The 13,766-nt window shown below is 53.2% G+C and overlaps 1 protein-coding gene across 1 annotated transcript in view; it reads left to right on the top strand.

Annotated features, from left to right (window-relative positions):
• LOC140386506 (B-cell receptor CD22-like) overlaps positions 1–13,766 on the top strand; it is a 182,089-nt gene that overhangs the window by 157,227 nt on the left and 11,096 nt on the right. Inside the window, exons 16-17 of the mRNA XM_072468900.1 lie at positions 2,360–2,508; positions 4,651–4,741. Coding sequence (XP_072325001.1) covers positions 2,360–2,508; positions 4,651–4,741 — 240 coding nt within the window. The remainder of the gene's footprint in view (positions 1–2,359; positions 2,509–4,650; positions 4,742–13,766) is intronic.

Genomic DNA, 13,766 nt, shown 5'->3' with positions numbered 1-13,766 from the left:
CAATTTAGCATGCCAATTCACCTAACCTGCACATCTTTGGACTGTGGGAGGTAACCGGAGCACCCGGAGGAAACCCATACAGACATGGGAAGAACGTGTAAACTCCACACAATCACCCGAGGCTGGAATCGAACCTGGGTCAATGGTGCTGTGAGGCAGCGGTGCTAAGCACGGTGCCACTATGCCGCCCATTCTTCAAACAAGTCGCTCCAGTCTCCTCCAAATTCCAGTGGAGGCAGGCTCAGCATGCTCGATCTTCCCTCATCAGGCAACCTGCTCATTCCCACTATCGAGCAACTAAACATCCTCTGAACCTCCTCCAGTCCATTCACAAATTTCCTTCAATGAGGAGACCAAACCCTCACACAGTAATTCGTTTATTGGGTCTGGGTGTTACCAGATGGGCGAGCATTTATTGCCCATCCCTAATTGCCCTTGAAGGGAGGGCAGATAAGAGTCAACCACATTGCTGTGTGGGACTGGAGTCACAGGTCAGACTGTGTAAGGATGGGCAGATTTCCCTTCAACGAAAGGGTGTGAGTGAACCAGATGGGGGTTTTACAACAATCGGCATCGGTATCAAACTTTTATTTTTTAATTCCAGATTTTCAATTGAATTTAAATTTCAACACTTGAGATGGTGAGTTTCCAACCCGGGCCCCCCAATTAGTAGTCCAGCGACAATACTGCGCCATTGCCGCCCCTGCGATATACTGCAATCAGTTCTGGGCACCATACCCGATGAAGGATATTTTGGCCTTGGAGGGAGTGCAACGTAAGTTGACTAAATTGATACTTGGACTACAGCGAGAGAGATGACACAAATTAGGCTTGTTTTTGCTTGAATTTAGAAGGCTAAGAGGTGATCTGATCGGTATTCAAGATATTAACAGGGAAAGACGGGGTAGATAAAGATAAACTGTTTCCACTGGTTGGAGATTCTAAAACTAGGGGGCGTAGTCTAAAGATTAGGGCCAGACCGTTCAGGAGAGCTGTTAGGAAGAACTTCTTCACTCAAAGGGTGGGAGAGGTTCGGAACTCTCTCCCACAAACAGCAGTTGAAGCTCGAACAGTTGTTCATTTAAAAAAAGAGAGATAGATTTCTGTTAAGCAAGGGTGACCTGGGCCCAAGGCAGGTATATGGAGTTAGGCCACAGATCAGCCATGATCTCATTGAATGGTGGGCCCAGGCTCGAGGGGCTGGCTCAGGCCCTAATCTTTAGACCATGCCCCTAGTTTTAGAATCTCCAACCAGTGGAATACTTTATCTTTATCTACCCGGTCTTTCCCTGTTAATATTTTGAAGACTTTGATCAAATCATCTGTTAATCTTCTAAATTCTAGTGAAAACAGGCCTAAGTTGTGTAATCTCTCCTCATAACTCAACCCCTGTAGTCTAGGTATCATTTTCGTAAACCTACATCGCGCTCCCTCCAAGGCCAAATTATCCTCCCTAAGGTGTGGTGCCCAGAACTGCTCACCGTCACTCCAAATGGGGTCTAACCAGGGTTTTGTAAAGCTGCGGCAGAACCCCTGTTGTCTCCAATCCTCTAGATATAAAGGCCAGCATTCCATTATCCTTCTTGATTATTTTCTGCACTTGTTCCTGTCATTTTAAGGATCTATGCACCTGAACACCCTGGTCTGTTTGGACATCCACTGTACCTAAGCTGTTCCCATTTAGAAAGTACTCTGCTCTATCCTTTTCGGTCCAAAATGGAGAACCCAACTTGCTTACATTGAATCACATCTTCCACACCGACAGTGTAATGTTTCCTGGCTCCCTCAAAGTATGGCCTCTCCAGCTCCACTCTCGCCTGATGATTTGACGGACGATGGGAGTCTTATTTTGCCTCCTCCCATTGCCTAATATTATTGATTTGGCCGGTGTGTCCGGAGGATCTGTCTGAGACATCTGCCGATGAAGGATGCCCCCCCACTCCCTCAGTGCCCCTAAAATAAATGCACAGATCTCCCAGCCTGGAATATACCCAACGACGGAGAACCCTCATAAGAGCTGGGGGAAGGGGGGGCGCTGGAGAATACAAAATAAACTAATAACCCTCGCGAGGCCCACGGGGAGATCCTAATCAACCTCCCCGCAGGACTCATGGAATACGAGCTTCCTCGCTAGCGGGCAGAGGCGCACCCTGCTGTCGCTGGTTATTGGACTGTACAAAGGTCAGCCCGGAGAGGGACCGGGCGTCCTGGTAGTACCAACGATGGCTTATTGTGTGTGTGTGTCATTCACCAGAACAACTGTTTCCTTTGATCTGAATAAACTGCCGTTTAATTACCTATCAGGCCTCCTAGGTCTTCATAGAAAAGTACTTTAAAATTCCGCCATGTGCTTCTCCAGGCAAAGGAGACGACGGTGTATGAAAACATGGTGATGACTGAGAACATGGACAGCCGGAGAGCTTCCCCGTTTGAGGACAATGTGGAGTACGCGTCCATCAACTTCACATACGCACACCCAGGAGGACAGCAGCAAAAGGAAGCCGCTCGGTAGGTAAAGCATTATCAATTAGAAGAGAGTGCCTGAGGGGGTATCCTTGTGCATCAGTCATTGAAGGTGGCAGAACAGATGGAGAGAGTGGTTAACAAAGGCAGCTTATTATCTAAATAGAGAGAGCCTGCAGGTGAGTGAAGTTCAGAGGGAGCTAGGTGTACTAGTGATTAATCACAAAAAGCTAGCAGGCAGGTCCAACAAGCAGCTAATAAGGCAAACAGCATTTTGGCCTTTGTTGCAAAGTGGTTGGTGTTTAAAAGTAGAGAGGTTTTTGTCGCAATTGTATAGGGTGTTGGTGAGGCCTCACCTGGAATACTGTGCACAGTTTTGGTCTGCTTACCTAAAAAAGGATATAGTAACATTGGAAAATCCAAGGGAGATTCCCCAGGCTAATTTCTGGGATGAGAGGGTTGTCCTATCAAGAGAGACTAATTGGACTGGCTCTGTATTCCTTGGAGTTTAGAAGAGTGAGGGTGACCTTATTCAAACATGAAGATTCTGAGGTGGTTTGACAGGGTAAATGGTGCGATGTTTTCACTCGTGGGAGAGTTACGAACAAGCGGACGTAGCTACAAGGCCGGTCATTTAAAACTGAGATGTGTAGGAATTTCTTCTCGCAGAGAGTGATGAATCTCTGGAATTATCTGCCCCGGGGGTGGGGGGAGGGGGGGGAGGCTGGATCATTAGAAATATTTAAAGAGATGAAACAGGGGACAGCAGAGAGAAATGACTGAGGAGGATTCTGGGAGCGCTGACTGCAGATACAGGAGGCAACAATCAGTGAGATAGAAAAAGCAGCGGCCAACCAGGGTGACCGGGTCGCCTCCCTGGAGGAAGAGGTGGCAGGATTGATGGCGACGCAGGGGGCATTAGAGGGGAAGGTCGAGGCCCATCTCACTCCTTAAGTGGATGCAAGGATCCTGGCAAGGGCCCTGGTGAGGCAGCAGGAGAGTTGTGTCCCGGGGGTGGTCACGGAGGATCAGAGGGCCTTTGTCAGGGACGGGCAGCTGGCCACGAGCAACGTTGATCACACGCCGGAAGGTCCGCTGGGCTGGCGATCGGCACCGCCACCCGGACTGCAGACTGGCTGTACGATTTGGGCTGGAGAGGATACGGTGCACCATCCTCGGATCGGAGGAGGGCTTCCATACAACTACAACGAGAAGGCCGTTCACCGACTTGTTTCAGCACCTGTTTGTGGCCAGCAACCAGTAGCGCAACGGGCGAAGAGATCGGTGGAGGCGGGGGTGGGGGAGAGAGATTAGGGGGGGGGGGGCTGTGGTGGGGGAGAGAGATGGGGGGGGGAGGCGGTGGGGGGCGGTGAAGGCAAACAAAAAGGAACGCGAGGTTCGTTTACCACACCGCAAACGGATGTACTGCAGGAGAGTTTGGGGGAGGGGAGGAAGATTCAATCCAGGCTTTCAAAAGGCGATAGAATCAGAGCCTGAGCAGGAAAAATGTTCAGGGTGACAGGGTAGAAAGTTTGAGGAGACACGCTTCTTGAAGACAGCCAGAAGGGAGACAGTGGGCGGAAAGGCCTCCTCCTGGGAGGCAACCATCCGATGATTCTGTCAAACTAGTTTTGCTGAGCTCGCTGGAAACAGTGCCATCTCACATCCAGGTCATAATTGTAGTGATCTCTATGTATGCATGTACACAAGGGGTTAATATGTAATCAGTAGCACCACATGATGACTAGAGGGCCGGACAAACAGGGGCATAGAAGGCAGCCACATTGGGTCTCTCGCTCTCTCTTGGGTGCACTGTGATTAAAGCAACAGCAGACTAGTTAAGACGGCTCGTGGAGTTACGTATAGTTACCATAGTTGGATCATTTTAACCTTATCACTAGTATCATAGCTAAAGTAAAGAACTCATGTAAATACTGTTGTAGTTACTCAATAAAACTTTTGTTACTACTGGACGAATTTGAATCTTCCTCATCGAGATTCAGAAGACCTCATCACTTACCAAGGATTGAGTAGCACATGTTACCTACCACACAGGTAACAAAACAATAATCATCAGCTCTGGCCTTTTCACCACTCTTCCTTCCCTCCCGCACACTCTCCTGCAGTATATTCCCACCCTATCAGCTTGCAGTGTCCAGGTCGTTAAACTCTTTCTCATCTTCACAGGAAAAAAAGAAAGAAGACTCCAATAGTGAACTGTGACAATGATCCAAGTGTAATCTACAGTCTGGTTCAGAAAGCCCCACCATCGTCGAAGGTATGAATCTGGGAATGACGTTGAGGTCAGGTTGGGCGATGTTGGGTTGGGCTCAATTCATTGGTGGATTAACTCCGACAGAAGCACCCCTCCCCCTTCCCCAGAGCACGGGATAACCTCCTGGCGGAGAAAAATGTTCTCCGCCAACTGTGAGTTCATTTGAGTGGAGGCGGAGAGGTGTGAGGAGCAGGTTATCACCGGGGATCAATGAGTAAATCTGACACCCCGGAGGGGGAAGGTGACAACTCGAGACCCCCATCAACTCCAGAGGTTTGAGTTTGTTATCCAAGGTGACACTCTTAGAGACAGGACTGAGGGGGAGCTGCCCTGTCGAACGGTCAGTACTGAGGGAGTGCTGCACTGTCAGATCAGTACTGAGGGAGTGCTGCACTGTCAGAGGGTCAGTACTGAGGGAGTGCTGCACTGTCAGAGGGTCAGTACTGAGGGAGTGCTGCACTGTCAGGGTCAGTACTGAGGGAGTGCTGCACTGTCAGAGGATTAGTACTAAGGGAGTGCTGCACTGTCAGAGGGTCAGTACCGAGCGAGTGCTGCACTGTCAGAGGGTCAGTACTGAGGGAGTGCTGCACTGTCGGTGGGTCAGTACTGAGGGGGAGCTGCACTGTCGAACGGTCAGTACTGAGGGAGTGCTGCACTGTCAGACGGTCAGTACTGAGGGAGTGCTGCACTGTCGAACGGTCAGTACTGAGGGGGCGCTGCACTGTCAGAGGGTCAGTACTGAGGGAGTGCTGCACTGTCAGAGGATCAGTACTGAGTGAGCGCTGCACTGTCAGAGGGTCAGTACTGAGGGAGTGCTGCACTGTCAGAGGATCAGTACTGAGGGAGTGCTGCACTGTCGGTGGGTCAGTACTGAGGGGGAGCTGCACTGTCGAACGGTCAGTACTGAGGGAGTGCTGCACTGTCAGAGGGTCAGGACTGAAGGAGTGCTGCACTGTCAGAGGGGCTGTGATGAGGGAGTGCTGCACTGTCAGAGGATCAGTACTGAGGGAGTGCTGCACTATCAGAGGGTCAGTCCTGAGGGAGTGCTGCACTGTTGAACGGTCAGTACTGAGGGGGCGCTGCACTGTCAGAGCGCCAGTACTGAGGGAGTGCTGCACTGTCAGAGGGTCAGTACTGAGGGAGAGCTGCACTGTCAGAGGGTCAGTACTGAGGGAGTGCTGCACTGTCAGAGCACCAGTACTGAGGAAGTGCTGCACTGTCAGAGGGTCAGTACTGAGGGAGTGCTGCACTGTCAGAGGGTCAGCACTAAGGGCGTGCCGCACTATCAGAGAGTCAGTACTGAGGGAGTACTGCACTATCAGAGAGTCAGTACTGAGGGAGTGCTGCACTGTCAGAGGGTCAGTACTGAGGGAGTTCGGCACTGTCAGAGGGTCAGTACTGAGTGCGTGCCGCACGATCAGAGGGTCAGTACTGAGGGAGTTCGGCACTGTCGGAGGGTCAGTCCTGAGAGAGTGCTTCGCTGTCAGAGAGGCACTTTTGAGGGAGTGTTCGACTGTCAGAAGGGGTCAATACCGAGGGAGCATTGCATTGTCGGAGGGTTAGTTCTGAGGGAGTGCTACATTGTCGGAGGGTCAGCTCAGCACTGAGGGAGTGCTGCACTGTCAGAAGGTCAGTACTGAGGGAGTGCTACACTGTTGGAGGGTGAGCACTGAGGGAGTGCTGCACTGTCAGAGGGTCAGTACTGAGGGAGTGCTACACTGTCGGAGGGTGAGCACTGAGGGAGTGCTGCACTGTCAGAAGGTCAATACTGAGGGAGTGCTGCACTGTCAGAGGGTCAGTACTGAGGGAGTGCTGCACTGTTAGAGGGTCAGTACTGAGGGAGTGCTGCACTGTCAGAAGGTCAATACTGAGGGAGTGCTGCATTGTCAGAGGGTGAGCACTGAGGGCGTGCTGCATTGTCAGAGGGTCAGCATTGAGGGAGCTGTGCTGATCTGTGAACTGATGGCTCCCCCTGCTGGCGATCAAGCACAGCGCTTCCTCCCAAATAGTTCATTTGTTTTTTTCCTGAATCCCCTCAGGGCATCCTGAAGCTTTTTAATTTAAAAAAAAATCTTTATTATTGTCACAAGTAGGCTTACATTAACACTGCAATGAAGTTACTGTGAAAATCTCCTAGTCGCCACATTCCGGTGCCTGTTCAGGTTCACTGAGGGAGAATTCAGAATGTCCAATTCATCTAATAGCACATCTCTTGGGACTAGTGGGAGGAAACCGGAGCACCCGGAGGAAACCCACGCAGAGACAGGGAGAACGGGCAGACAACGCACAGACAGTCAATCAGGCCGGGAATCGAACCCAGGTCCAGGGCGCTGTGCTACCGTGCTTTCTGTTACAGGGCCAATGAAGGTTTTTGTTTTTTATTTTAGAAGTGGGTGGTCGGTTTTGTAGTGTCAGAATCGCTGCAGCTAACATGTGTACAGTATGATCACAGGGAGGAATAGTAAAGTGTTTGAATGTGTCTGGGGGGTGGGCCGGGGGGGGTGGGAACATTGTTGAAAGGTCACTCGCCGGACACTGTGAGTGGGAATCCGACCCCTGTGCCGAATCGTATTGGGGGAGGGCACCTTGATTGATTTCCAAGCACGGATGGGGAAACGGGAATTGCGACTCTTCCTGCGGGATTGTTCCTGTGCACTCGTGTGCCAGGACCGACACGCATGCCGGCGGTTGCGCCGATCTCCGTTCATTCGCCCCGGGCAATTTCTGTTCCCGCCACGTCCCTCCCCACCCCACAACCCCCCACCCTGATTCGAATGTGAGGAAGGGACTCAAAAAGTGACCGGTGAAAAATGGCAGGTCTCGCATTTGTGTAGCACCTTCAGTCACATACCACAGCCCCATGGTGCGTACGCCAGACTCAAACCCAGGTTGCGCAATGCGGGATCAGGGACAGGCAGGGAAGGCACTGGAGCAAAGAGGGCGGTGTACAAACATGCGGATCAGGAGCAGGAGGAAGGTCACATTCCAGTAATATCATTGGCTGATCTGCTTGTGACCTCGATCCCACAATCCTGCTGACCCCGCGATAACCTTTCACCCCCGTCATTAGTTGAGAACCTACCCACCTCCGCCTTGAGAATACTCAATGGCCTCTGCCTCCCCCATTCTCTGCGAAAGAGAGTCAAATAACCCCTGAATGGGAAACAACTTACTTTTAAAAAGTGCCCTGAGTCATCGTCTCTCCATCAAGGATTTTAGAGTTCCTTCCAAAATGGAGAGACATGGGAGAGAGAGAGAGAGGAGGAAGAGAGAGAGAAGGGGAGAAAAGGGGGGGGAGGGGCAGAGAGAAAGAGGGGGGAGAGAGAGAGAGAGGAGGGGAGAGAGAGGGAGAGAGAGGGGGGAAGAGAGAGGGGGAGAGGGGGAGAGAAAGAGAGAGGGGGGAGAGAGAGAGAGGGAGAGGGGGGAGAGAGAGAGGGAAGGTGTGATGAACAGTTACTGCCTTGTCATCATGTAAGGTGATGTCCCCTTTAAGACCGGCCTTGGAACCCTGGGGACTCCGCCTCTGGCTCCGCCCATCTGTGAGCCATATATAAGGGGCTGCCTTGTGGGCTGTGCAGCAGTTAGCACATGTCTCAGCTCTAGCATAGTTCTTAGTCTATTAAAGCCTTCTTTACCGTTTACACTCTAAGCGTCGTTATTGAGGGTACCTCAATTTAATAGACTAAACTAGATCAGGATGGACGCAGGCCTAAAACCAGAGAAGCTCAATCTGGAAGCACGGACACCGGAGGTAAAGGAAATTTTTTAATACTGGCTCCGATGCTTCGAGGCCTACCTGGACTCCGCAGAGACTCCCATCCTGGGGCCACGCAAGCTGAGCCTACTCCACGCCCGGGTGAGTCACAGAATATCCGGCACGCTCAAAAAGGCGACGACTTATGAAGAGGCGGTCGAGTTACTTCGCAAGCGGTTTGTCAAACCCATCAACGAGGTACACGCCAGGCATCTGCTCTCTACCTGCCGGCAGCGCTCGGGGCAATCGCTAGACGAATTCGTCGAGAAACTCACAGCGCTTGCTAGGGACTGTGACCATCAGGATGTGACAGGGGAAGCCCATATGAACCTGCACATCAGAGACGCTTTCGTGTCTGGCATCCGCTCCACCTACATCCAGCAGCGGCTGCTCTAAAACGGGGCAAAAGATCTCCAGGACACGCTAACGCTCGCCTCCTCGCTGGAGGTGGCCCGACATAACTTGGGTACGTACCCCGTGAACTCTGCGAGCCCCCCCCCGGACTTCCTCAGACTCAGCCGTATTACAGGCCTGCGCCATGGGGGCACACCGTGCTACTTCTGAGGGCAGGGCCAGCATCCACGCCCACGCTGCCCAGCCCACTCCGCGATCTGCAGCGACTGCGGGAAGAAGGGGCATTTTGCGAGGGTCTGCCTGGTCAGACCCAGGGGCCAGAAAAACAAAGAACAGCCGGCCCGAAAATCAGGCTCTCAGGCCCGTGGGCCTCGCAATGCGGCTGCGCACCGACCCGACACGCCCCCTTCTGACGCATCATCAGCCTCTTGCAAATCATGGGAGCGGCCATCTTGTCGGCGGCCATCTTCTCGACCCGACACGTGCGACCGACGGCGGCGGCCATTTTATGAGTCCGACTCGGCTGAGGACTCAGACTACCCACGAGTGGGTGCGATCACCCTCGACCAAACTCGGCCAAAACACCTGCAGAACTCTATGATGCAGGTCCAGGTCAACGGGCGCGACACTGCATTCCTCTTCGACTCCGGGAGCACGGAGAGCTTTATCCATCCTGAAACGGTAAGGCGCTGCTCCCTACGCACCCATCCCGCATCCCAAACCATAGCCCTCGCATCTAGGTCCCACTCGGTACAAATCAAGGGGTACTGTATTGCGGATCTCTCGATCCAGGGCGCCAAATACACCCGTTTCAAATTTTATATCCTCCCTCACCTCTGTGCCCCCCTGCTGCTCGGACTGGATTTCCAGTGCAGCCACCGAAGCCTGACACTGAAGTTCGGTGGACCCTTGCCTCCCCTCACGGTATGATGCCTTGCGACACTGAAAGTCGCATCCCCCTCGCTATTCGTGAACCTCACTCCCGACTGTAAGCCAGTCGCCACCAGGAGCCGGCGCTACAGTGCCCAAGATATGACTTTTATCAAGTCAGAGGTCCAGCGTTTACTGGGAGAGGGGGTCATCGAGGCTAGCAACAGCCCTTGGAGAGCGCAAGTGGTGATAGTCCGGTCCGGGGAGAAGAAACGGATGGTCGTGGATAATATCCAGACCATAAACCGATTCACGCAGCTTGATGCGTACTCCCCTTCCTCGCATCGCGGAAATGGTAACTCGGATCGCCCAATACCGAGTCTTTTCCATGGTCGACCTCAAATCCGCCTACCACCAGCTCCCCATCCAACCAAAAGACCGTCCCTATACTGCCTTCGAAGCAGCCGGCCGGCTCTTCCACTTCCTCAGGGTCCCCTTCGGTGTCACAAATGGGGTCTCTGTCTTTCAAAGGGCGATGGACAAAATGATGGACCAGTACGGTTTGCGGGCTACATACCCGTACCTGGACAATGTCACCATCTGCAGCCATGACCAGCAGGACCATGACGCTAACCTCGAAAAGTTCCTCCAGACCGCCCGAGCCCTTAACCTGACCTATAACGAGGAAAAATGCGTTTTCCACACCACCCGGCTAGCCATCCTCGGCTATGTCGTGGAAGACGGGGTCCTAGGTCCCGACCCCGACCGCATGCGCCCCCTTAAGGAACTCCCTCTCCCCCGCAGCCTCAAGGCCCTCAAACGGTGCTTGGGGCTTTTCTCTTGTTACGCCCAGTGGGTCCCCAAGTATGCGGACAAAGCCCCCCACTCATAAAGACCACCATTTTTCCCCTCTTGGCTGAGGCTCAATTGGCCTTCAACCACATCAAGGCCGACATCATCAAGGCCGCTATGCACGCGGTGGACGAAATCATTCCTTTCCAGGTAGAGAGCGATGCATCAGACATCGCCCTGGCTGCTACCCTCAATCAGGAAGGCAGACCAGTAGCGTTCTTCTCCCGAACCCTCACCGCCTCCGAGGTTCGACACTCTGCAGTCGAAAAGGAGGCACAAGCCATTGTGGAGGCTGTGCGGCGCTGGAGACACTACCTCGCCGGTAGGAGGTTTACTATCGTCACCGACCAACCGTCAGTCGCCTATATGTTCGATAACACGCAACGGGGCAAAATAAAAAAATGATCGAGGATCAAACTCTCCACCTACACGTACGATATTAAGTATCGTCCAGGGGAGCTCAACGAGCCCCCAGATGCCCTGTCCCGCGGCACATGTGCCAACGCGCAGGACGACCGCCTGCAAGCCATCCACAATGACCTCTGCCACCCGGGGGTTACCCGGCTCGTCCATTTTATCAAGTCCCGCAACCTACCTTACTCAACCAAGGAGGTCAAGGCAATGGTCAGGGCCTGTCAGATCTGTGCGGAGTGCAAACATGATGACAAGGCAGTAACTGTTCATCACATTCACCCGCTGTTTAAAAAAGAGTCCGGCAGTAGAAGGCCGGCCAGACAAGTTTCGGCTCGTGAAGGCCTCGGGTCCCTTTGAGCTACTGAGCGTGGACTTCAAGGGGCCCCTCCTGTCCACCAATCGTTATGCCTATTTCCTCACCGTTATCGATGAGTTCTCCCGTTTCCCATTCGCCATTCCCTGCCCCGACATGACCTCAGCCACCGCGATTAAGGCACTGCACAGCATCTTCACTCTGTTCGGTCTCACCGCTTATATCCACAGCGACCGGGGTACATCGTTCATGAGCGATGAACTGCGTCAGTATCTGCTCAGCAAAGGCATCGCCTCGAGCAGAACAACCAGTTATAACCCACGGGGAAACGGGCAGGTGGAGAGGGAGAACGCGACAGTGTGGAAGGCTGTCCTTCTGGCCCTGCGGTCGAGAAGTCTCCCAACCACCCGCTGGCTGGAGTTCCTACCCGATGCCCTACACTCCATTAGGTCACTCCTCTGCACGGCCATGAATGAGACCCCTCACAACCGATTGTTTGTCTTCCCCAGGAAGTCTACCTCCGGGGTCTCGCTTCCACCTTGGGTGATGGCTCCAGGACCTGTTCTTCTCCGGAGGCACGCGAGGAGCCATAAAACGGACACCCTGATTGAAAAGGTCCGACTGCTCCACGCCAACCCCAGTTACGTCTACGTTGAGTACCCCGACAGCAGGCAAGATACGGTTTCCCTCCGGGATCTGGCACCCGCTGGATCCCCCACCACAGACGTCCCTTCCCGCGCCGCTCCCCTGCAGGACCCGGCGCCCCCTACAACCCACCCCTTTCTGGCCCTACCCCCCATTGGTGAGTACCTACCACGCACCCCCCTTGCGCCCCCCCTTTACACACCCCACCAGCGCCTGCACCGCTACCCCCAGCCTAGCCTAGTCCCCCTGCCTCGACCCGGACCGAAGCTCCGACCGCTGTGCTCCCGGATGTGCCCTCAACCGGGAAGTCCGTGCCCGCCGCACCACCACCCGAAATGAGGAGGTCGATGAGGACGATCCGGCCACCGAGATGGATGGACCTATGATGGCACTTCACCCCCGCCGGACTCTTTTTTAAACAGGGGGTGAATGTGATGAACGGTTACTGCCTTGTCATCATGTAAGGTGATGTCCCCTTTAAGACCGGGCTTGGAACCCTGTGGACTCCACCTCTGGCTCTGCCCATCTGTGAGCCATATATAGGGGGCTGCCTTGTGGGCTGTGCAGCAGTTAGCACATGTCTCAGCTCTAGCATAGTTCTTAGTCTATTAAAGCCTCTTTACCGTTTACACTCTAAGCGTCATTATTGAGGGTACCTCAGGAGGGAGGAAAGAGGGGGAGATTGAGCAGGTGGGGGAGAGGGAGAGAGGGGGAAGAGAGGGGGCAGAGGGAGAGGGGGCAAAGAGAGAGAGAGGAGAGAGAAGGGGAGAAAGGGGGCAATGAGAGAGAAGGGGGAGAGAGGGGAGAGAGAAGGGCTAGAGAGGGGAATAGAGAGAAGGTGTAGAGAGAGGGGAGAGAGAGGGGGGAAAGAGGGGGGGAGAGAGGGGGAGAGTGAGAGAGGGGAAAGGGAGTGGGAGAGAGGAGAGAGAGAGAGGGAGAGATGGGCACAGGGAGAGAGGGGGAAAGAGAGAGGGAGAGAGAGAGGAGGGAAGAGAGAGGAGAGAGCGAGGGCGGGAAATGAGAGAGAGAGAGAGAGAGAAAGAGAGAGAAAGATGGAGGTTGAGGGGGGGAATTCCAGAGCTCGGGGGACGCCAGCCAGCTGAAGGGATAGCCGCCAATGATGGAGCGATGGGAATTGTGGCATGCACAAGAGACCGGAACTGGAGGAGCGCAGAGACAAAGAACAATACTGCACAGGACCTCAGAGATTTGTGTGTGGTGGAGGAGGTTATAGAGATAGGGAAGTTGCAGAGACTGGAGGAGGTTATAGAGATAGGGAGGTTGCAGAGACTGGAGGAGGTTACAGAGATAGAGAGGTTGCAGGGAATGAAGGAGGTTACAGAGATAGGGAGGTTGTAGGGACTGGAGGAGGTTACAGAGACAGGAAGGTTGTAGGGACTGGAGGAGGTTACAGAGATAGGAAGGTTGTAGGGACTGGAGCAGGTTACTGAGATAAGGGGTTGAAATTTATTATTGTAGATTTTGTGGGGGGGAATTAAGTCATGAGATGGTTTGGGTAATGCAGGGATATACCGTAAATCTTGCCTCATATTTCTATTGCTTCTGAAGTTACTGATGTGTGTTTTGAAATGTTTTGTTTCCATTGCATATATCCCAGTATAAAATTTCACAACAATGATGCTCATTTCAGGAAGTAACAAACAGAGGTTTCAAGAATCAGAAGGAAGTGAGCTTTGGGGCGAGTGTGGGGATAGATCAGTCTATGTCTGTCTAGACAGACTTGGTGAGCTGAATGTCCTGATTCTGAGCTATAGCAGGGGGTGTGTCTTGTCTTAGAGCGTCAGGACCGCCGGTGAAGGTGGCTA

Source organism: Scyliorhinus torazame, chromosome 12 (genome assembly GCF_047496885.1).
Source record: "Scyliorhinus torazame isolate Kashiwa2021f chromosome 12, sScyTor2.1, whole genome shotgun sequence".
Classification (NCBI taxonomy): domain Eukaryota; kingdom Metazoa; phylum Chordata; class Chondrichthyes; order Carcharhiniformes; family Scyliorhinidae; genus Scyliorhinus; species Scyliorhinus torazame.
The sequence above is the reverse complement of the archived record's forward strand: the minus strand, read 5'-3'. Positions and strand labels throughout refer to the sequence as shown.